The 23,713-nt window shown below is 40.6% G+C and overlaps 1 protein-coding gene across 2 annotated transcripts in view; it reads right to left on the minus strand.

Annotated features, from left to right (window-relative positions):
- dnai3 (dynein axonemal intermediate chain 3) overlaps positions 1–23,713 on the minus strand; it is a 57,597-nt gene that overhangs the window by 18,679 nt on the left and 15,205 nt on the right. For both annotated transcript variants that reach the window (XM_082145845.1, XM_082145844.1), the window contains exons 12-20: positions 19,556–19,615; positions 17,882–17,989; positions 17,306–17,379; positions 17,066–17,219; positions 13,391–13,475; positions 12,131–12,255; positions 11,173–11,236; positions 2,355–2,485; positions 1,818–2,022 (exon numbers count right to left, since the gene is read on the minus strand). In XM_082145845.1, coding sequence (XP_082001971.1) covers positions 1,818–2,022; positions 2,355–2,485; positions 11,173–11,236; positions 12,131–12,255; positions 13,391–13,475; positions 17,066–17,219; positions 17,306–17,379; positions 17,882–17,989; positions 19,556–19,615 — 1,006 coding nt within the window. The remainder of the gene's footprint in view (positions 1–1,817; positions 2,023–2,354; positions 2,486–11,172; positions 11,237–12,130; positions 12,256–13,390; positions 13,476–17,065; positions 17,220–17,305; positions 17,380–17,881; positions 17,990–19,555; positions 19,616–23,713) is intronic.

Below are 23,713 nucleotides of genomic sequence, written 5' to 3' on the forward strand. Positions count from 1 at the left end.
TGCACTAGCATGGTTTAAATCATACTTATCTGACCGTTATCAGTTTGTAGCAGTAAATGAAGAGATGTCTCATCGATCACAAGTTCAGTATGGCGTACCACAAGGCTCAGTACTAGGACCGTTGCTGTTCACTCTGTACATGCTACCCTTAGGAGATATCATTAGGAAACATGGAATTAGCTTTCACTGTTATGCTGACGATACTCAGCTCTATATTTCTTCAAAACCTAACGAAACTTACCAATTCACAAAATTAACGGAATGCATAGCTGATATAAAAAATTGGATGACTAGTCATTTCCTTCTTCTAAATTCTGAAAAAACAGAGATTCTAATTATTGGACAAAAAATGTCCTCACGTAGTAACCTAGAATACTGTCTAACACTTGATGGTTGCTCTGTTAAGTCTCCGTCGTCGATTAGGAACCTGGGTGTGCTCTTTGATACCAATCTTTCATTTCAATCTTCTCATGCGTTCATGACCTCAAGGCTAGATTATTGTAATGCTCTACTGGGTGGTTGCCCTGCATGCTTAATAAACAAACTACAGCTAGTTCAAAACGCAGCAGCTCGAGTTCTTACCAGAACCAGGAAGTATGACCATATTAGCCCTGTTCTGTCAACACTACATTGGCTGCCTATTAAACATCGCATACATTAAAAATATTGCTGATTACTTTCAAAGCACTAAATGGTTTAGCTCCGCAGTACTTGAGCGAGCTCTTAACGCATTATAGTCCTTCACGTCTATTGCGATCTCAAAATTCCAGCCAGTTGATAATACCTAGAATATCAAAATCGACTGCTGGCGGTAGATCCTTCTCCTATTTAGCACCAAAACTTTGAAACAGTCTTCCTACCATTGTCCGGGAAGCAGACACACTCTGTCAGTTCAAAGCCAGATTAAAGACACGTCTCTTTGACCTAGCATTCACATAATACATTATAGACTTCTATAATTCAATGTTAGGCTGCATAGATTAGGTCAGCCGGAACCAGGAACACTTCCCATAAATCCTGATGTATTCGTTACATCATAAGAAGAATGGCATCTACGCTAATTTTAGTGTCTTTGTTTATCCCGAGGTTTTCCCGCAGCCTGCCGGATCCAGATCTGACGAAGGACCTTTACCTGGACCCGATGACAACGCAGTGCTGAAGTGCCAACTAGTCTCTCCCTATGGAGGATCCCTTTAGATCCCTTTAGATGAAGCGTTGTCGGGAAAATTCGTTTCGCGCACCTACCCCCGAAGTGATCAAATAAAATATAATTCTGTATCAAAATTTATAAGGAAAGACCAGTACTTTGTTTAGGCATGGTTTGTAGGGAATTACAAACCTGCGCACATATATTCAAACGCACATAACTATGGAACCAATTCTTAATGCGCATGTGAACGCCATCAGCGTTTATCACAGGTTTGCGTTTAAAGTCTGTGTAGAGAGAATGTTGTCGTCTTAGCGGCCCCTAATTTAATAACAAATGATTGTTGCGACGGAAGCGAATCAATCAAGACTAACTTTAGCTGGAAAATAACTTTATTAAAGAACCGCTATAAAGCCAAAACAATCTCTATTACCGTAAATTATATGTTTATCTCTGTAAAGCTGCTTTGAAACAATCTACATTGTTAAAAGCGCTATATAAATTAAGATGACTTGACTTGACTTGACTTAATAGACCTAACAGGACTTTATAAATAAAAATACACCAGTATATTTCCCGTCTACTATGTAATGACGTCCAATTTAAAAGGGAATACAGTTCACCGTGATGTGTTCTGTAGGGTGCATTAGTGATCAGTCTAATAGCTTACCGGAGGAGCTGCTGGATCTGATGCAGGTGATGGAGGCAGTGCTGATGTTCTGGGTTTGTGAGGGTTCGTGGGTGTTTTGCAGCAGATCCCAAACCTCGATGTTCCCGTCCTCCTTCCCGATGAATAGGAGCGCCGGACGGGACAGGGACCAGTGACCGATCGTACACATGAACTTAGAGCAGGCCGACATGAGGATCGGGCCACTCTGAAACGAGAAGTGAGACAGAATCATTCAGCACATGCTAAACTCCATCTAAAACTGATTCAAACTACTGCCTATTCTATTATAAGCAAAAGTGGTAGCACTTTACAATAAGGGCCCGAAACACACCCATTAATCTTTAAGAGAATAGAGAAACCCTTTTAGACCATTCACCGGGACCACCGACCATTTGTCCCGTTGTTAAACTAGCAAAAGTGGATTCGGACACTTGCGTCGTGCATTTTAGACCATGAGCTTAGATCGTTAAAATAGGGCCCTTAAAGAATAAGCACAGATGCTTTTGTCCGTTTGATGTGCTTGTGCCGTGACCTCACCATGACCCCTTCTTTCCAGATGGCGAAACTGAAGCTGCCCACCGTCAGGATGATGTCCTTGAAGAACGGAGAGCGGCTCACGGTGTTCACCAGAGTGTGGTGTGCAGGGAAATGATGCGTAGGTTTGGCACCTGGCAGAAAACAGACATGAAAAAATTACTTTTGCATAAAACATATAACAATAAAATCAACAAAAATAAACCATCAGATCCAAAAATGAAAATTTTGTCATCGTTTACTCTGCCTCATGTGGTTTCGAACCTGTACTAGGCTAGTGACAATGCCCACAATTTTTTTTAGATACCCCTACCGAAGGTAGAACTAAACCCAACAATGTTTTTCTTCATCTCTAAGGTCTCCCATATATGAAATGGATTCTTGGCTCAAAATATTTTACTGTTAAGATTGTTAAATTAACAGATATTGTTATACACCCCAAAACCAAAAAAGGACTAAAATATTGCCTGTCCGTATGGGAGTTAAGGCATATAAACTAGTGCAGATCAATCACACAAGCTCTGGATGTGAATATCTTGATGTATGGAATAAATAGAGACATATAAACACATACCTAAAATAAGCGGACATGTAAAAATTGAATATTTATGTAGAATGTTTTCATTTACTTTGTGGTTGCTTTGCCAGGGATTAACATAGAAACACATATGATGACTTGTTGGAAAGATGGGGTTGTGCTGAAACCAGCAATACCAAATATGTAAATATAGCACGACAAATCAGGGTGTTCTGTCACTCAATGTATGAGGTGTCTAAAATGAAAGAAAATGGAACACTGACATAATTTAGTCCAAAGCCCATTATCAGTGGTGTGAAGAATGTTGAGAAATTCTAATATAAGATACATTTAATAATGAAACATTTCATATGGCACCTTGTACTATATGGAAACAAAGATTGAAATCAAAAGATAAGACCTTACCATAGCACAAACAGGAGACCAGGAGTCAGGATTGCAGTTTGACCTTAATGAGCCTTTTAATAAAACTATAACTTTACTTAACACAATAAAAATTAAATGACTGTCTTAATCAAACAAATGGCAATCTAACTCTGAGGGGGGATGAGCCCTCTCTTCTCAGGCTGTTTTTTTTCTAGCTGGAACCATTTGGAACATGAACTGCTTTTGGTAGCCATTCTGAGGTCAGCCCCCCATGATGTTACAACTGCAACACACCAATGTCACTCATCCACATTGTCATCAGTGACAAAGTGGGTCATATTTGGACAGTCTGGGAGAGGGCAAGAGCAAAACTCTGTGCAGGTCAAGCCTACTGAAAGACACTGGCATTTTGTTGCATCGTTGCAGTTTCCGTCTTTACAGTAGAGGTGGGTGATGTCTCTAACTTCTTTAGGTGCTGGTGCCTTCTGGAACATTACAGGTTCAATGCACCCATCTTCTCTGAGCCTCCATCCTCTACCAACTAGGTTCCAGAGAAGAGGTTTGACGCCACACTGCTGTTTGGTACAAGGCTCTCAGCACATGTTGCTGGAAGGCATCTTCTGTTGGGGGTAGATTTGCTGCTGACAAATCTGTGGTAGACGCTAGTGTACCTCAGCTCATCCAGGTTGGTTCAAGGATGCCCATCCACCTTTTTTTTTTGTTGGCCATACAGGAGAAGGGCACACATTCTTGCCACAGTGTGCTTTGCTTCTTGCAAAAGCCTTTTCCAGGCTACGTGAGGGCTTGGCATGCAGGTAAACACTCACAAAGCACTGTTCCAAGCTTCTGAGCGATTAAACAGATAGGGACGAATCTTTCCTTAAGGCCATGTCCAGAGTGCATAAACACTGCTGAGGATCCAAACATCCCTTTGCTTGAATAGTACAGAAGCAAAACTAGTACATCTGTATCATCACATTTGACAATTAGAAGAGAATGTGACTGTGCAAGATGTATTGCATGTAACACCAGCCTCGTGTCAGCCTCCTCCTGGTCACTGTAAAGATCTTTCAAGCAGTCAATGCCTGACTTGCTAACCCTCTTAACCTCTTGTGAGGGCAGTGGCCTTCCCAATTCTGTACAAACTGCTTGTTGCAGAAATGAAAGCACTTGAACATGAACAACCAGAAGCATACACATTCATGCAGCAAGGTGGGTTTGTTATTCGCCGGTCTGAGCATTGAAGCTTCAACTGTGTGGCTACTGATAAGGCACTGGAGCAAACCATTAATCGAGAAGGCAAGAGTCAGGGTGGAGTTGTTGGCTTCACATTACGAAAAGGAACACTCATAAGATGGTTGATAACAAGACCTGTGACCATGGCATATGTGGATGTCATGAAAGAGCTTTGTGACACTGATGATCAGAGCCCGAAAGCAACACAAAGAGCATGGAGCATCCAGAATGGACCGAGACGAAAGAGACATACAGAAGATAATGGAAGCTGTGGAGCAGAGGCAGAATCCCTCTGATCTTGATAGCATTCCTGAGGAACTGATCAACATTGCAAGTGGTCAGGTTGCATCTGAGAAAGTTGCAAAAGAGCTCTCAAGCTTCCTCCAAGAAGCAGAATCCCATCTTTATTGAACAACGTCTGGCAAAAAAACAAAAAAACAAGAGCTTCTGGGAGCCAGAGAAAAGAAACCAGTGTGCAACCTTCAAGGACATGGAAACATCAGTTGGAGTCATAATATCTAGAAAGGTTCACATGAACTCAGATTTGACTGGCTGTCAAAAAGATTGCAACTTTAAGGGGAAAGGGAGGTAACAGTGATATTAGCAGCCATACCACCCTGTAGCCCAAGACTGGTTGCCCACTGAAGCTAAGCAGGGCTGATCCTGGTTAGTATCTGGATGGGAGACCTCCTGAGAAAAGGGTTAGGGCTGCTGGAAGAGGTGTTAGTGAGGCCAGTAGGGGGCGCTCACCCTGTGGTCCCTGTGGGACCTAACGCTCCAGTGTAGTGATCGGGACACTATACTGTCAAAGAGCACCGTCCTTCGGATGAAACTTTAAACCGAGGTCCTGACTATCTGTGGTCATTAAAAAATCCCAGGATGTCCTTCGAAAAAGAGTAGGGGTGTAACCCCGGCATCCTGGCCAAATTTGCCCCTTGGCCTCTGTCCATAATGGCCTCCTAATCATCCCCATATGCTGATTGGCTTCATCACTGTCTCCTCTCCACCAGTAAGCTGGTGTGTGGTGGGCGTTCTGGCGCAATATGGCTGCCGTCGCATCATCCAGGTGGATGCTGCACATTGGTGGTGGTTGAGGAGAATCCCTCTCCCATGTAAAGCGCAATGAGTACCCAGAAAAGCGCTATATAAATGTAACGAATTATTATAACAGCTGTGTCGTTATAGTGTTTGATAGATATGACCACCAACACTCAGTCAAAGATCTTGGAAGACAAAGAAGAGGCACCATTCACACCAGCACACAAACACATATCTTCACAGGACAAACAAGTGTTCCAAACTACAGAAAATACCTCAGGATCAGCAGAAACAAGACTGCTCTATGTAGCTTTGTCAGCACCTACATCGCCAGTACTGGGCCAACTAGAATTTCTTCAGGGAACACTGTCATCTTGGCAGGTGACTTTGAAAATGCTCAGGAGGTTAAGAGGGTTAGCAAGTCAGGCTTTGACTGCTTGAAAGATCTTTACAGTGACCAGGAGGAGGCTGACACGAGGCTGGTGTTACATGCAATACATCTTGCACAGTCACATTCTCTTCTAATTGTCAAATGTGATGATACAGATGTACTAGTTTTGCTTCTGTACTATTCAAGCAAAGGGATGTTTGGATCCTCAACAGTGTTTATGCACTCTGGACATGGCCTTAAGGCGAGACACTACAGGTGAATAGGGTAAAATTTTAAAATAATAGATATCACCATGAAACTTCCTCAGTTCATTACTTACACAAGTTCATACAAAAAATGTTTTACAAGTTTTTGAAATTTTTATGTTTAATTATGCAAATTAGGTATTATCTCATTAAATATGTGCAATTTTACATATTTTTTCAGTAGATATATCTGAAAATATGATAAAGCCAGACGCAAAATAATTTTTTCATTTTGATTACACACAAGATGACAAAAGATGTTCAGAGGGATTTCAGGATATATGCTTTCATTACCTAGGAAATCTAAATATACTGTCCATAGCCTTAAAATATCGATTTTTCGAAAAAAATTTTTTATTAAAATGTCACATAAATCAGGCCAGGAATGATTTATTAACAAATCCCTCTGAACAGATCTTCAGAATACTGCTAAGTGTATAACTGGAAAGTTTGGTGTACATAGGTGCTACATAGGCTGAGATGTTTCTACTGGAGAATGACAAAAAAACGCAAAAAAATTATTTTGAGAAAACGGCAGTTAAAGATTTAAATAGCTCTAAATGAGATTTCATCGTTAGCTTTAAATCCCCCTTTGGACATTCACGATTGGTTACTGATAGAAAGGAAATGCCCATATTTGGTTTACATAGCGTTGTGCATGAGACTCAGAGCTTTACAACGATCCCGGACATGACAGACTTCAGTGAACAGACGGAGCTCGGCATGTCGCGATGGAATACTAACTTCCTGGTAAATTTGGGAGAAACTTACTGCCGCAAGTAAACAAAATGTAATAAAATAAACATTGTAATGTATATTTTCAGCGTTTTCTTTATAGCAGCTTGAAATAATACATATTGAAGGAGTAAACTCGGCCAAAATCTCAAAACTGACCACTGCATGAAAAATCGATGTTTTTGCCTGCCGTGTCTCGCCTTAAGGAAAGATTTGTCACTATAGGTTTGATCGCTCAGAAGCTTGGAGCAGTGCTTTGTGAGTGTTTTACCTGCATGCCACGCCCTCACAGGTTGTGACACCACAAGCAGTTTGTACAGAATTGGGAAGGCCACTGACTTCACAAGACAGAAGACCCATCTTTGTAAGTTACAGGAAAAGACCAAACTTGGACTCTGGTAGCCTGGAAAAGCAAAGCACACTGTGGCAAGAATGTGTGCCCTTCTCCTGTATGGCCAAAAGAAAAAGGTGGATGGGCATCCTTGAACCAACCCTACGCTACACTAGCGTCTACCACAGATTTGTCAGCAGCAAATCTACCACCAACAGAAGATGCCTTCCAGCAACATGTGCTGAGAGCCTTGTACCAAACAGCAGTGTGGCGTCACAGCCACCTGGCCAAACCTCTTCTCTGGAACCCAGTTGGTAGAGGATGGAGGCTCAGAGGAGATGGGTGCAGCGTGCATTGAACCTGTAATGTTCCAGAAGGCACCAGCACCTAAAGAAGTTAGAGACATCACCCACCTCTACTGTAAAGACTGAAACTGCAACGATGCCACCAAATGCCAGTGTCTTTCAGTAGGCTTGACCTGCACAGTGTTTTGCTCTTGCCCTCTCCCAGACTGTCCAAATATGACCCACTTTGTCACTGATGACAATGTGGATGAGTGACATTGGTGTGTTGCAGTTGTAACATCATGGGGGGCTGACCTCAGAATGGCTACCAAAAGCAGTTCATGTTCCAATTGGTTTATATGCCTTAACTCCCAATCCATACTGACAGGCTATATTTTAGTCCCTTTTTTTTGGTTTTGGGGTGTATAACAATATCTGTTAATTTAACAATCTTAGCAGTAAAATATTTTGAGCCAAGAATCCATTTCATATATGGGAGACCTTAGAGATGAAGAAAAACATTGTTGGGTTTAGTTCTACCTCCGGTAGGGGTATCTAAAAAATTAAAGCACTTTTTGACCATTTGTCACTAGCCTAGTACGTCTTTCTTTCTTTTGTGGAACATAAAATATATTTAGGTTAAAAAAACATTGACAAAAAAACCCTTCTTAAAATATCTTCTTTTAGAAAAAAATCTACAGAGAATGCAATCCCAGAATGCACTGCGACAAGATCAGTGCAAAAGTTGAGTCGAAATGTTATTTATAAATATATTTCAGTTCTGAGATGTATTGATAAAAATAGTGCAATATAATTACAAATTTTACCCAATATTTGTGTGTAACGTGTCGCGTCTCATGTGGTTTGTGAGTTGAAGAAAAACAACTAATTAATTTAATCATAAAAACTGCTAAATAAAAAAAATATTTTAAAATAAAAAATAAAAGACATACTAAAAAAGATTAAATGTTTCATTTGTTTACCTTCAGAGAATCGTGAATTATTTTTCCGAATTATTTTTCAAATTTAATTATTTCAAATAAAATATTTCTTATTTTTAGTACGTGTTTTATTTAGATTGTATTCATTTTAAAAGTATTTACTAATTTACATTTTTAATTAGTTTTTTAAATAAAATATTTAATCCTTTTTAGTATTTTATTTTTTATTGTTTTTCTTTTTAGTACCGTTTTATTTTGATTGTTTGATTGTTGTTGATTTATTTTAATTTAAACATATTTAAAAAATATTTGATCTTTTTAGAATTTAGTGTTTGATTTTACATTTTTACGGTGAAGTTTTTTGTATGTATAATTAAAGAAAAAACTGCAAAATATTTTTTTTATTCAAACAAACATGCCTTTTTCCCTCACTGAATTTGTGCAAAACAAATTAATATTTATTCAGATTTTTTTTTTTTACCAAATTTTTTATCAGCATTGCAGGTGTGGCATGCTGTTAAATTATTGAGATATTAACTTAAAATCTTTGGCACTTTAAGTAAATATTTTATCTCAAAATTTGTTTTGAAACAGAGTTTTTAATGTCCTTATATCATGTGCTGTCGCTCGAACATGGCATTCGCAACTTCGCATGGTAATGGTTATGGGTTTGATTACAAATCTGCCACATTCATATGTATAAATATAACAGTATGTACAATAGACAACAAGCAAATAGTACACTGGGTGTGAAAAGCATGTGCCAAAAGGAGAAGAGATGAATGGAACAACAGGACTTACGAGAAAGAAATGACAGGCTTCATTAAGATTGAACGCTCACAGTAAATGAGTTCAGACACGCTGCACTAATGAAACTTAATATCCTGTAATATTGATGGAAATCACTCTGTAATTGCCTCGGTTTACAGGTGGTTTGATCAAATTAGGTTCAATCTCTGCCAAAATCCTTCACGATGAGCTCAGTGTTTCTGGGAAAACCACAACCATCTCGATGAACAACGAATGATTCAGAGTTCCACAAGTCCTGATTTATTGACATTCGTCATCGTCTGAGAAGCGGCTCATTAATCGCATAATTTTGTGTTGTTCTGTTTGCTGGAGATCTTCAGCTTCTACAGTAAAATGGTAGGTGTTTAATCTGGCTTTTATGGTGCTTTTGTCCACTGTAGAGCCTGACAGACGTGGTCAGATGAAGTTTTGTGTGGAAAGAGTTGATTGAAGATTCTACAAATAACATACAAAGTATTTAGAGCTCAAATATTTATTTGAAGTCCCCCTGAGAATTTACATAAATATTAATATATACACACTCACAAATTCCGTAATAATTGTTAATATTATTTTTTGTCAGATAATAATTTTTAAATATAAATTTATTTTATTTCAAATAAAATATTTATAATTTTTTGCATGTGTTTTATTCTCATTGTTTTTTTGTTTTGTTTTTTTAATTAAATACTTATTTTAATTTATTTTAAATAAAATATTTCTTATTTTTAGTACGTGTTTTTAGTATTTTGGTTTTATTGTTTTTATTATCAAATTATATATTTATTTTAAATGATTTTAAATAAATATTTTATCTTTTTAGTACGTTTTATTTTTGTTTTTATTTTCAAAGTATATAATTATTTTTAATTTAATTTCAGATAAAATATTTCTTATTTTTAGGAGGTGTTTTATTTTGATTGTTTTTATTTTCAAAATATTTATTTATTTTAGTTTAAATTTATTTCAAATGAAATATATTATATTTTTTATATGTTTTATTTTAATTATTTCTATTTTAAAAGTATTTATTCAATTACATTTTTTTATTATTTTAAATAAAACATTTTTATTTTATTTTCAAATTATTTATTTATTTTAAATTGTTTCAAATAAAATATTTCATCTTTTTTAGTGTGTTTTATTTTTATGATGATGAGGGTTTTTTCTTTCCTGAACTCCAGAAATGTGTGTTCTGCATGTATATAATAATGAGAATTGTATTGAACATATTGTATAAATGTATGAAGATTTATGTGCTTGTGTTTTGTAAAAAAGTGGATAATACCAAAGGAAGTAAACTAATGCATTAAGAGTTTGAAAGAGGGGGTGGGAATTAATAAGTGTTAAACTTCATCCCACTCCTTTTCAAGCAGCGGTGAATTTTATTTGTTTGATCATCAGTGTTCTTTCAATTATTGTCTTATGTTGTACATACTGTACACTTTTTCATTGTATGCTTGAAATAAAATGACGAAATAAAAAAAGCGAAATAATTTTTTGTATGACATCAAAATATATTTTCTAAATAAATTTGTGCAAAATAAACATTTATACAGATATTTAATAATTCTTCACTATGAAGTTTAGTATGGAAAAGAGCAGTGAAGATTCTCCAAACGACATTCAGGTTTGGAACGACTCAAAGGTGAGTAAAATATGACCTGTAATATGTATCGCTTATTAGAAGATGCTTTTTTTTTTTATTTAAAGCGATTTAATCTTGATTTTCCTCAAGCTGGGAGCCCCGGGAACAGCTGGAGGTTCAGGTTCTCGATCAAGTGAACAATAGTAATTAAACTCAAACTATCAAACATTCAAACGTATGTATTCAAACATTTGACCTCTGAATTTAATCCCACATCTTAAATCATTCATGTTTTCATCTGAGTGTGTGTAAAAATGTGTTGTTTGGATGTTAACTTACTGAACAGTCGTCCTGAGTCGTTGTCCTTCTCCATTTTCCAGTCGGTGTAAACGAGTTCTCCGTCCTAAAAGAGACTCAAGAGCACACGCCTGTCTTTAGACAGAAATGATCTACTCTACAAGATATTTTATTTTAGCTTCATTACAATAGAGAGTAAAATAAAGCAGTAACACACAGGAGGTTGTGCATTACAGTAAAGGGCTGCACTGCCTTTTGTGGCTTGTTGCTTTTATAAAACAAATAATATGCTTAAATACATTTATCAATAGCCTCAGACATGGATCTAAATATAATAGAAGCTTTCCACTTTTATCTGGGCTTGCCTTTCAACAAAAGGAAACTCTACAGGTGCTAATCCACCAACATGGCATTACCATTAGTCTTTAGGACGCCTATAGATGAGCACGAAGACACTATGAGTGAACGTGCCACATATAGTTTGGACCAGGATAGTGTTGCTCGTCTATAGGCAACGACATCTGAGTTGAGAACACTTAACAGTAACTGTACTGTCTCCCTCTTCACCGTAAATCCTTTCTAGACACATTTTAAGTGCATTTCCTCAGATATAAAGCTGGATAACTCCATCCTGTCTGAAAAGTGTTTTCGCCTGTAAAGTCTATTCCGGCGCGGTATATTATAGTGTAAGGTCCTAAGACTAATGGTAATGCCATGTTGGTGGATTGGCACCTGTAGAATTTCCTTTTGTTGAAAGGCAAGCCCAGATAAAAGTGAAAAGCTTCTATTATATTTAGATCCATGTCTGAGGCAGTTCGACTCCACGACCGCATTTCTTTATTTGTATATTTTTTTTATATTACGACTTTAATCTTGAAATATTTCAACTTAATTCTTGAAATATTTCGACTTTATTCTCGTAATTTTAGATTTATAATTTTTTTACGGATTTTTTAAAATTAATTTTTAACGTTGCGGACCGTAGAGATCAGCGCCTCACCTCCGTCCCCACATATAGTTTTGTGCTGATGTTCTCCAGGGGTTTCTGCTGTTTGGCCGACGGCACCCGGAGCTGAGCGTATCCACACACTTCTCCCCGATCCGTGTCCTGTGGGGGTTTATCACCTAGAGAGAAAACATGTGCATTAAAGGTGAGTAGAAACAGACTGAGCGCTTTTTGGAGTCGCACAATAATGCATTATTTCACCCTGAAATGAACAATCTGTCATCATGAATCAATCACGGTTCTCTTATATCAGGTAATGGTCACATGACTTACTTTTTTTTTAGTAAAGATAAAATATTTAGTTTTTTTTATCTTGATTGTTTTTGTTTTAAAACTAGTTACTTATTTCTTTTTATTCTAAAGTAAATATTTAATTTTTTTGTGTTTTATTTTTATTTGTTTTTATCTTATAATAATTTATTTTAATTCTGACTGCCCATTTAGTTTTATATAAATAGTTTATTTATTAGGTTAATAAATTGACCCTTAACAAATATTTTTGGAAGTACAAAATTTTGAAATTGAAATGATACATTTGTAATCACTTGAAAAAGACCTATGACATCATGTCACATGCAGTTTATTTAAATTTAAATGATCTCATGGATGGTCATAGTGGCACTGTGGCGGTGGCGCCAGGGATAGGGCCCGTCATCGGTGCATGCAGCTATATATATTTTTTTTTTTTATTTAAAAAAAATTTCAATTATAATTTATTTCAAATAAAATATTTCCTCTTTTTAGTAATTATTTTATTTTAGATTAAAATAAACATTTTATTATTTTATTATTTATTTTAATAAATAAATATTTTTAAATTTACATTTTTATGATGATGATGCTTTTTCTTTCCAGAACTCCAGAACTTTGTTTTTGCTTCATGTATTTAAAGAAAAAAAAACACCTAAACAATTAAAGAAAAAAACACCTAAACAATTTGTTTGTATGAAAAAACACAGTGTTTAGTGTAAGAGTCAGTGTTTCTGCTCTTCAGTTCAACGTGAGGTATACAAAACTCTACTTATGTGAAAACTCCTGTTATAATCAATGAAGCTGTTTACACTGTAAACTGAATCTCTTATTGACATTGTGTTTAAACTTTGTTGGTTATAATAAAAGTATTCGCAAGCGTGCAGAACTCTTTTGGGTTCATGTGCTCAACAGATATGTCTGTGATTGGCTATATAGCTCAACACTGCAAAAACATGTTATAAATAGAAACCGAATAAATCTAAAAAAGGGCTGGTGTCTCACCTGTAACATAGTCCACTGTATTGTCCTGAAAGCTGAACTTCAGAGGACTGTACTCACCACTAGAGCTGATCTTTGGTAAGGAGACCTACAGTGGACAGAGTGAACCTGATTTAAAGGCACTTCATATAAAACAAAGCAGTTTCACAGTAATAAACAGGAAAATAACAGAATCAATAACTTTCATTTAATTTCTGCTGTAAAGCAGCTCTAAAAAGACAATAGTATCATTATTCCCTTCGCAGTTTTATTTATTTTAAATAAAATATTTCATCTGTTTTAGTTCATCATTAAATTCATCGATTATGAAACAATTTATAAAAAATTATTCAAAAAAACAATTATGTCATCATCCAGCACAATTCAGTTCAATTCAATACACTGCACTATGCCTCTAGTTATTTGTGTAACTATCCATCGATCCATCCATCTTCTTCCGCTTATCCGGGGCCGGGTCGCGGGGGCAGCAGTCTAAGCAGAGATGCCCAGACTTCCCTCTCCCTAGACACTTCCTCCAGCTCTTCCGGGGGGACACCGAGGCGTTCCCAGGCCAGCCGGGAGACATAGTCCCTAGGTCTTCCTCGGGGTCTCCTCTCGGTGGGACATGCCCGGAACACCTTCCCGGGAAGGCGTCCAGGAGGCATCCGGAAAAGATGCCCGAGCCACCTCAGCTGGCCCCTCTCGATGTGGAGGAGCAGCAACTCTACTCTGAGCTCCTCCCGAGTGACCGAGCTTCTCACCCTATCTCTAAGGGATCACCCAGCCACCCTGCGGAGAAAGCTCATTTCGGCTGGGTGTATCCGGGATCTTGTCCTTTCGGTCATGACCCACAGCTCATGACCATAGGTGAGAGTAGGAACGTAGATTGACCGGTAAATTGAGAGCTTCGCCTTGCGGCTCAGCTCTTTCTTCACCACGACAGACCGGTACATCGACTGCATTACTGCAGAAGCTGCACCGATCCGTCTGTCAATCTCCCGTTCCATCCTTCCCTCACTCGTGAACAAGACCCCAAGATACTTGAACTCCTCCACTTGAGGCAGGAACTCTCCACCAACCTGAAGCGGGCAAACCACCCTTTTCCGACTGAGAACCATGGCCTCGGATTTGGAGGCGCTGATTCTCATCCCAGCCGCTTCACACTCGGTTGCAAACCGTCCCAGTGCATGCTGAAGGTCCTGGTATGATGGGGCCAGCATGACAACATCATCCGCAAAGAGTAGAGATGAAATCGTGTGGTCCCCAAACCTGACACCCTCCGGCCCCTGGCTGCACCTAGAAATTCTGTCCATAAAAATTATGAACAGAACTGGCGACAAAGGGCAGCCCTGCCAAAGTCCAACATACACCGGGAACAAGTCTGAGTTACTGCCGGCAATGCGAACCAAGCTCCTGCTCCGGTCGTACAGGGCAAAGGGCCCCGAACCCCATACTCCCAGAGCACCCTCCACAAGATGCCGCGAGGGACACAGTCGAATGCCTTCTCCAAATCCACAAAGCACATGTGGATTGGTTGGGCAAACTCCCATGAACCCTCCAGCACCCTGGAGAGGGTATAGAGCTGGTCCAGTGTTCCACGACTGGGACGAAAACTGCACTGTTCCTCCTGAATCCGAGGTTCTACTATCGGCCGTATTCTCCTCTCCAGTACCCTGGCATAGAGTTCCCCGGGGAGGCTGAGAAGTGTGATCCCCCTATAGTTGGAGCACACCCTCCGGTCCCCCTTCTTAAAAAGAGGGACCACCACCCCGGTCTGCCAGTCCAAAGGTACTGTCCCCGACCGCCACGCGATGTTGCAGAGGCGTGTCAGCCAAGACAGCCCCACAACATCCAGAGACTTGAGGTACTCAGGGCGGATCTCATCCACCCCCGGTGCCTTGCCACCGAGGAGTTTCTTGACTACCTCGGTGACTTCAGCCCGGGTGATGGACGAGTCCACCTCCGAGCCCCCAGCCTCTGCTTCCTCAATGGAAGACGTGTCGGTGGGATTGAGGAGATCCTCGAAGTATTCCTTCCACCGTCCGACGACATCCCCAGTCGAGGTCAACAGCTGCCCACCTCAACTGTAAACAGCGTTGGTAGGGCACTGCTTCCCCCTCCTGAGGCGCAGGACGGTTTGCCAGAATCTCTTCGTGGCCTCACCGAACTCCTCCCAAGCCCGATGTTTTGCCTCCACAACCACCCGGGCTGCAGTTCGCTTGGCCTGCCGGTACCTGTCAGCTGCCTCAGGAGTCCCATAAGCCAGCCAGGCCCGACAGCACTCCTTCTTCAGCTTTATGGCATCCCTTACTTCCGGTGTCCACCACCAGGTTCGGGGATTGCCGCCTCGACAGGCACCGGAGACCTTACGGCCACAGCTCCGAGTGGCCGCGTTGACAATGGAGGTGGAGAACATGGTCCACTCGGACTCATTATCTCCAGACTCCCTCGGGATCCGGTCGAAGCTCTGCCGGAGGTGGAAGTTGAAGATCTCTCTGACAGGGGATTCGGCCAAACGTTCCCAACAGACCCTCACAGTACGTTTGGGTCTGCCGTGTCTGTCCGGCTTCCTCCCCCGCCATCGGATCCAACTCACCACCAGGTGGTGATCAGTTGACAGGTCCGTCCCTAGAGCTAGTTTCCGTGTCCAGGGATCGGATTGTCGAGGCCCCCGCCTTCGACTGCCGCCCGATCCACTAAGCACCGGCCCCTTACGGTCCCTCCTGCATGTGCTGGGTCCACGGGAGGGCGGCCCCACGTCACTCCTTCAGGCTGAGACCGGCCGGTCCCCATGGGGGGAGGCCCGACCACCAGGCGCTCGCATACGAGCCCCAACCCCGGGCCTGGCTCCAGGGTGGGGCCCCGGCTGCGCCATGCCGGGCAACGTCACGGTCCTCGAATTTATTGGCATCATAAAGGGTTTTTGAACTAATGCGTAACAAAATTAATGTTATTATTTTTAATATTGTATGCTGTGTCCTGGACATGGTGGAAGGGCACAAGGAAGCCCCGCCTTTAACTCAGCCTTGGTTAACGTTCTTATTTGCATATTTGCATTGCCAACAACAAAAACATAATTGTGAGTTCTAAACAAAGAATTTCGAGAGAAAATGTCAAAATTGTGATATGTATGGAAGCTTGTTTCCACCACAGAAATAAACATTTTAAAAGATAATTGCTACTTTTTATCTCACAATTACGAGTTTTAATCTCGCAATTCTGACTTAATTTCTCAGAATTGCGAGAAATAAAGTCAGAATTGCGAGATATAAACTTGCAATTGTGAGATAAAAACAGAAATTATCTTTTAAAATGTTTAATTCTACTTCTATTTCTAATATAAACTCCCCCCAGATCCTTGAGATCAGAAAATCAGCATCTTCTGTGTCAGTAGGACAAAATATAAACATAAGAGCGATAGAGCTTTCTCACGAGTGGGTCCAAAGCTCTGGAATGATCTTCCTGTCTCAATTAGATCAGCCAAATCTATAATTACTTTCAAATTTAGGTTAAAATCACTAAAATCATGTCCGTTTAATGTGATTCTATGTATTTTTATATTTATCTATTGACGTTTCTTCTTTATTGTGAAGCACTTTGGGCAACCCGTGTTGCATTAAACTGTGCTATATAAGAATGAATAAATGGAAATAAAAATAATTTAAGCGCAGTGTGTGTGTGTTTGTGTGCATCACATACTCGGATTAAGGGTTTCCAGGTCAGGTTGAGGTGTTTGAATGTATTTGGGACACCATGAGGGTTTTCCGGGGGCTTTTCCTCCGATTTCTGTTTCACGTCCGTGAGGGACTGAGACACGACACGAGGAGGTCGAAGATCCCAGAATAACACACAGCTGAAACACACACACATTGAGGAGTGAGTTTGATGTTAAACAAGAGCATAAACATGTGTATGTGCATCTAGTGTAGATCGCAGCACCAGTCAGGAGCACACGTGACCATCTGAACGGACATACGACTCGGGTTTTCCACTGGAATCCCGAATCTGGACACCTGAGCGAGAAATTGATGAACATAAATGCTGCAGTGCGATTTAAATTTAAATATTAAACTCTTAAAGGCAAAAAAATGCTTTTCTTACTTATTATCTTTGTCTTGTTTCCAGTCCAAATATCTAAACATTCTTAAATCAAGATACATTTACTAGATGAGTAAAGTGACATAAGATATTATGTCCTGTTTTCCAGGGGAATTCATCAAAATTAAGTGAGTTGATGCTTAAAAAAAGCTAAATTATCTGCCAATGGGGTCAGAAAAAATCTTAATTCAAACAGAAACAATATTATTTGTCTCCCCATTGGCAGATCATTTTGCTTGTTTTAAGCAAAAACTCACTTAATTTTGATTATTTCCCCAGAAAACAGGACATAATATCTTATGTAATTTTACTACTTTAGTAAATGCATCTTGATTTAAGAAATGTTTGATATTTGGGCTGGAAACAAGACTGAGTAAGTGTAACCGCAATATTTTTCTGTTTTTAAACCTCGTTCACCTCGAATGTTTCTGGCAGCCACTGAATATCTGTGACCGGAGCTTTGTGTCCGTTCTCTATCCCAGACACAGCGCAGTACCGGACCACGGGAATTACACAGTTTTTGTCCTGGAAAAACATGCACATATGTTATTTGCACACAGTGTAAAAAAAAATGGGTAACACTTTACAGTAAGGTTTCATTTGTTAACATTAGTTTACTAGATTAGTTAACATGAAAAATGAAAAAGTAATCTTAATTAATGTTAACATTTACAATTTAAACATTAATTTAACAACATAAAAAGTGATAAGAAAACTAAGACGAAACAGGTATTTCAATGAAAATCCATCAAATGTGAGCTGTCACACATAGGATTCTGGGAATGTCAATTTGCGTTTTTTTACTGTATATTATAAGATTTTACATTTTACAGTTATACAGTATTTTACTGTAAAATTACATGAAACGTCCCATTAGGTCTATTACAGTTCACTGTACAGAGTAAGGGAACTTACCAATAACTTACCAAAACAGGTTTTTACCATAGCATTTTTACAGTCTTTTACTGTTAAAATTGCAGTAATTTTTTTACAATGTATCTGAATGAGCACATACCATAATCTAGTATTGTTTTATATAAAGCTAACAATAATAACTAGAAACACAGTCTTTATTTAGATGTCATCTTTACATGTGAGGATGTCATCAAAGGCAGGTTTTGTCACATTTAGCACATCTGGACACAATATGGTTCCCAAAGTATTGCTAGCAAACACACACATGCTCTTAATAACCGCAGGGTTCGTCTTCTGTGATTGTGTTAGTGTGTTTATATAAGGTATCAGTTAAACGTCAGTTCCTTAAAGGAACACTCCACCGTTTTTTGAAATAGGGCTTATTCACTTTCTTTCCTACATTTAGATAGGTGGGCAAATGCATTTTTGTCTCAGTGCATGCATTGTTTTAGTTTGACAGGGTCGGCGCTAGCTTAGCTTAGCATAATGAATGGAATCCTTTGTTGCCAGTTAGCATGTCCTGAGTAAAAGTGATATACATTTTTTTTTAAACCCACCTAATTACTTCTTGTGGCCTACGTATTCACAACAAGTACAAATAGTGATGCAGATTAACACTAGGCGATTTCCTAGGCAGATATTGACTTATATATTAAGGACTATATTAGGGGGAAGCACAGGCGAAGCACTGCTACTTGGGCGTGATATCTCTGCGCCCAAGTAGCAGTGCTTCACCTGTGCTTCCCCCTAATATAGTCCCAAGTCAATATCTGCATAGGAAATCGTCTAGTGTTAATCTGCATCGCTATTTGTACTTGTTGTGAATACGTAGGCCACAAGAAGTAATTAGGTGGGTTTTTTTATTTTTTTATATCACTTTTACTCAGGACATGCTAGCTGGCAACAAAGGATTCCATTCATTATGCTAAGCTAAGCTAGCGCCGACCCTGTCAAACTAAAACAATGCATGCACTGAGACAAAAATGCATTTGCCCACCTATCTAAATGTAGGAAAGAAGGTGAATAAGCCCTATTTCAAAAAACGGTGGAGTGTTCCTTTAAATGAGCTTTAAACAGATTGTTGGTGGTCACATGACCCGTTGTGAACTGCTGTTTGCACACATAACAGCTGTGTGTTTGTGTGTGTGTGTGTGTGTGTGTGTGTGTGTAACTCACTAGTTTGTTTGAGGTGTCCAGTAGTCTCTCCACATGTGCTGAAATATCCCATAATACTACCTGTAAACAAAACAAAAGTTAGTCGATATACTGCATGTCATGAGTCGAAAGTATAACAGTATGTTAACGTTGCAGAAGATGCACATGTAAGGAATAATTGACGACAGGCCGTTGAATTATTAGAAAAATAATGCACACCCGAGGTGGTAATGCGGTCACGACGCGAAGCGGAGTGGCCGTTACACCTCGGGTGTGCATTATTTTTCTAATAATTCAACGGCCTGAAGTCAATTATTCCGCTTATACTACAGTTACCACACCTCGAAACATTGTTCAGATTATGTATTTCAAGACGTTTGTAAAGTTTTTGTCATTAAAACGCTCTTGTATGTAGGACTAATTTCTTACGCATCTAATCCCATGCCTCCGTTGCTAATTCCAAAACGTCATTTTAGAGTTAGTAACGGAGGATTGAGCCGCTGATAGCAGACTAATGCTGAACACACGACTAGCTGACACATTCTCTGACTGTTTTCATCGACTGCAGCAGATTTTAAACACAGACTTTGAACACAGACTGAACGCGCTGAACACGCGTTTGGTCATGATCAGTCATAAGTATCAAATTACATTCATAACCGGCCTTAAAGTGTGTTCCCGGCTTTATGCAGTTATTAATGCAGTTATTAGAGAGAGATGTCGCAATAATGAGACAGAAAAGCATGTGCGTCAATATTATTATTTATTAATTAATTCAATTCGTTTGAATTAATTCGTTCATTCTTTTTTTCTTTCTATTATTGACAGATGACAGACTAGCCAAATAAATGAAACCCAAAGCCCTTTTAACAAGTAGGCCGATCAATAATTATTTATTTGTTAAATTATCTGCAATAAAAATCCGTGCTGCAGGACTATCCATTTATTTAGCCTATATTCAGTTTAATTTTCTATTGATTAGATAGGACTTTATAGTTTATTTATTCAAATTAAACTGCATGTTTCTATTGATTGTGAAGCTAGACATTGAAAATTGCAGATCAAGCGCATGGGGCGAAATGCTTTTTCTTGTTATGAATTGTATCCTATTTTCCGTTATTACAGTTGACTACGCGAAGTGATATGGAACGGTAATGCGGTCAAGACCTGCCTGGAACTACTTTAGCCGTGCGTTTCCCTGAAAATAATGCACACCTTAGAACGTTCGTCAACCAATCAGATTCAAGCATTCAACGGCCCTGTAGTATAAATACTTATATTGAACATTAATATAACCAGAACGTAATAATGTGTTTGGTTTGTTTTAGGTCTTTGTGGAGATGAGGATTTTAAGCCATTTAAAAAGCTTCATGGTCCAGTTTTAGCTTCATCTCTGCTGAGAGTCCATCATAAGGCAAGTGTGTTTATAAAGCACATTTCATACACGTTGGTTATTCAAAGTGCTTTACATGAAAGGAAACGTCTCGGTTACGTATTTAACCCTCGTTCCCTGAGTAGGGAACGGAGACGTTACGTCAGTGATGCCGATTGGGGTTTCGCTTAGAAAGCCTCTCATCTTCGAGTATACAAAACGAGCCAATGGCAAAAAAATGCCATGGGTCTGCGGAATTTGCATAGCGTTAGTCCGCCCCACCTCGTGGGTATATAAGGAAGTACGCTGGCAACATGCAGATATGTTTCTTCGCTGAGGAGCCGAGACTGAACTCCGGCGTTCCAGCAGTACAGCGGAAGCGGCAGGGAGACGTACCTCAGGGAACGAGGGTTACATACGTAACCGAGACGTTCCCTTTCGTGGTCACTACGAGTTACGTCAGTGACGACGAATGGGGTTCCCAGTCTAATCACGCAACCTCGGCTGTCTTCCAGTGCCCTGCGTAAGTCTGAGATCCCTGTCGTGAGACTAGCCTATACTATACTAGATAGCTATATACTATACTATATACTATATATAATATACTATATATAGGGTATACTATATACCGAGACTATACTAGAATACTAGACGGACGAGGGACTCCTACTTAACACAGGAATACCAAGGTACACTGGGAAGCATACATACTTAAGAATACATATATGACCCGGAGGGGCTGCATATGGAGTATCACTGGGGTGTCCAGCCGCAGGTGGAATATTTCAACCCCCAGGGGTCGCAAGGTGGCTTGCTGGGGGAAAGACACTTGCTCAGAGAGGCTTACAGTGGAAATACACATGTGGGGGTTGCCCAGAGGGGGAACCATGCACATGGAGGCACCTAGCCAAGCTCGAAAGCTGCCGGTGGCATAACTCTGGCGTTGGCGTCAACAGCGCTGGAGGAACTCAGGGCCTGCGGGGAGGCTCACCTGAGGAGAATAATCGCACGTATCCCGTCCGTGGAGAGGAATGGCGAGCAAGCGAAGACACCTGAGCAGAATCTAGTACCGGCTGGTTGAAGCGTGTACATGAGAAGAAACTGGCTCCACTCTGATATTGTGAAATCTCGCAAATGTGTTAGGTGTCGCCCAGCCTGCAGCTCTGCAGATGTCTGTTAGCGAGGCGCCATGCAAAAGAGCCCAAGAGGAGGCCACACTCCGGGTGGAGTGGGCCGTCACACCAAGGGGGCACGGTCGACCTTGCTGCTGGTAGCCAAAGCAATGGTGTCCACTAACCAGTGAGACAACCTTTGCTTGGAGAGCCTTTCCCTTCAGCTTCCCACCATAACAGACAAAGAGCTGGTATGAGGTCCTGAACACTGCGTTCTGTCTACGTAAGCACGGAGGGCGCGTACTGGACAGAGCAGTGCCACGGCTGGGTCTGCCTCCTCTGAGGGCGGTGCTTGCAGGTTCACCACCTGATCTCGAAAGGGTGTGGTGGGAACCTTGGGCACGTATCCAGGCCGGCCCGAATTCCAGGCACGCTTCGTCAACCGAAAATGCCTGCAGGTCCCCTACCCTCTTAATGGAGGCCAATGCAACCAGGAGCGCTGTCTTCATTGACAGGAACTTAAGCTCCACTGATTGCAGAGGCTCAAAGGGAGCACTCTGCAGGGCAGTTAGCACCACTGAGAGGTCCCAAGAGGGAACGAGAGGAGGGCGAGGAGGATTCAGTCTCCATTTCCAGATCATCATTCCACAATCATCATTTCCAGAGGAATCAAGCCCGCCTTGTGATGCTGTGAGTGACATGACACCATCTGCTGGAGCCCCGAATGAAAACACTGGGTCCCCGAGAGGAACCAGGCACACACGGAAGCCCCACGGTTTACGATGTGGAGGGGGGCGTGGCCCGAGGAAAGCTCGTCGGAATTATGCCACACCATAACCCTCAGATCACCCTGGCCACCAGCCAAAGTATCCCTCTCCAGGAATGCGATGGTCATGTTCCCGCAATGAAAACATGACTCATCCACGAGCGCTGCCGAGCGTGATTAAGCCCAACACGCGAAACAGCGCTCGTGACTGTTAGGCAGATGAATCACGCGCCCACATCCAGTAAATACACGGGCGAGCCGTCTTGAAAAAGCGTGCAGCTCTTTTAGAGAGAGGAAAAAGCTCAGCAGAGTGCTGAAGCGCCCAGGGAGAAACACACACACTGTCGGCAGAACACTGCACAGATCAGCAGCAGGCAATGTGATCTCGCTGGAACGCGCCGTCACACCAACACACTGAAGAGCCACTCGTCTCGTAGAGTGAAGATGATTCAGAATGGCTTGTAAGAGTGAAGAGAACTCTTGGCTCCGAAGCGAAAACATATCTGCATGTTGCCAGCGTACTTCCTTATATACCCACGAGGTTGGGCGGACTTAAGGCCCGTACACACCGGGACGAATATCGGCGCGCGTTATTCGCCAGCGTTTTTCAACGCGTTTATTGTGTTCACACCCAAGCGTTTTTCGCTGACGATGAGCCGAGTGAACATGCAAATTCATTCCCTGACATTAGATGGCGCTTAATGTAAAACAGAAATACAATACCACTCCATAACAGTCTATACTCTGCAATACCACTCCATAACAGTCTATACTCTGCAATACCACTCCATAACAGTTCTCTTTTAACAAGATTTTTGTAGTCGCTGTCACGTTTGTCATATAGTTCTTTATTCCGACACCAACGAGACCAGCAGCTCTACATTCATCTTGCCTTGCATCTTCCTCGTCATTTCTTCCCGGCAGTGTCT

Source organism: Leuciscus leuciscus (assembly GCF_965113295.1).
Source record: "Leuciscus leuciscus genome assembly, chromosome: 18".
Taxonomy (NCBI): domain Eukaryota; kingdom Metazoa; phylum Chordata; class Actinopteri; order Cypriniformes; family Leuciscidae; genus Leuciscus; species Leuciscus leuciscus.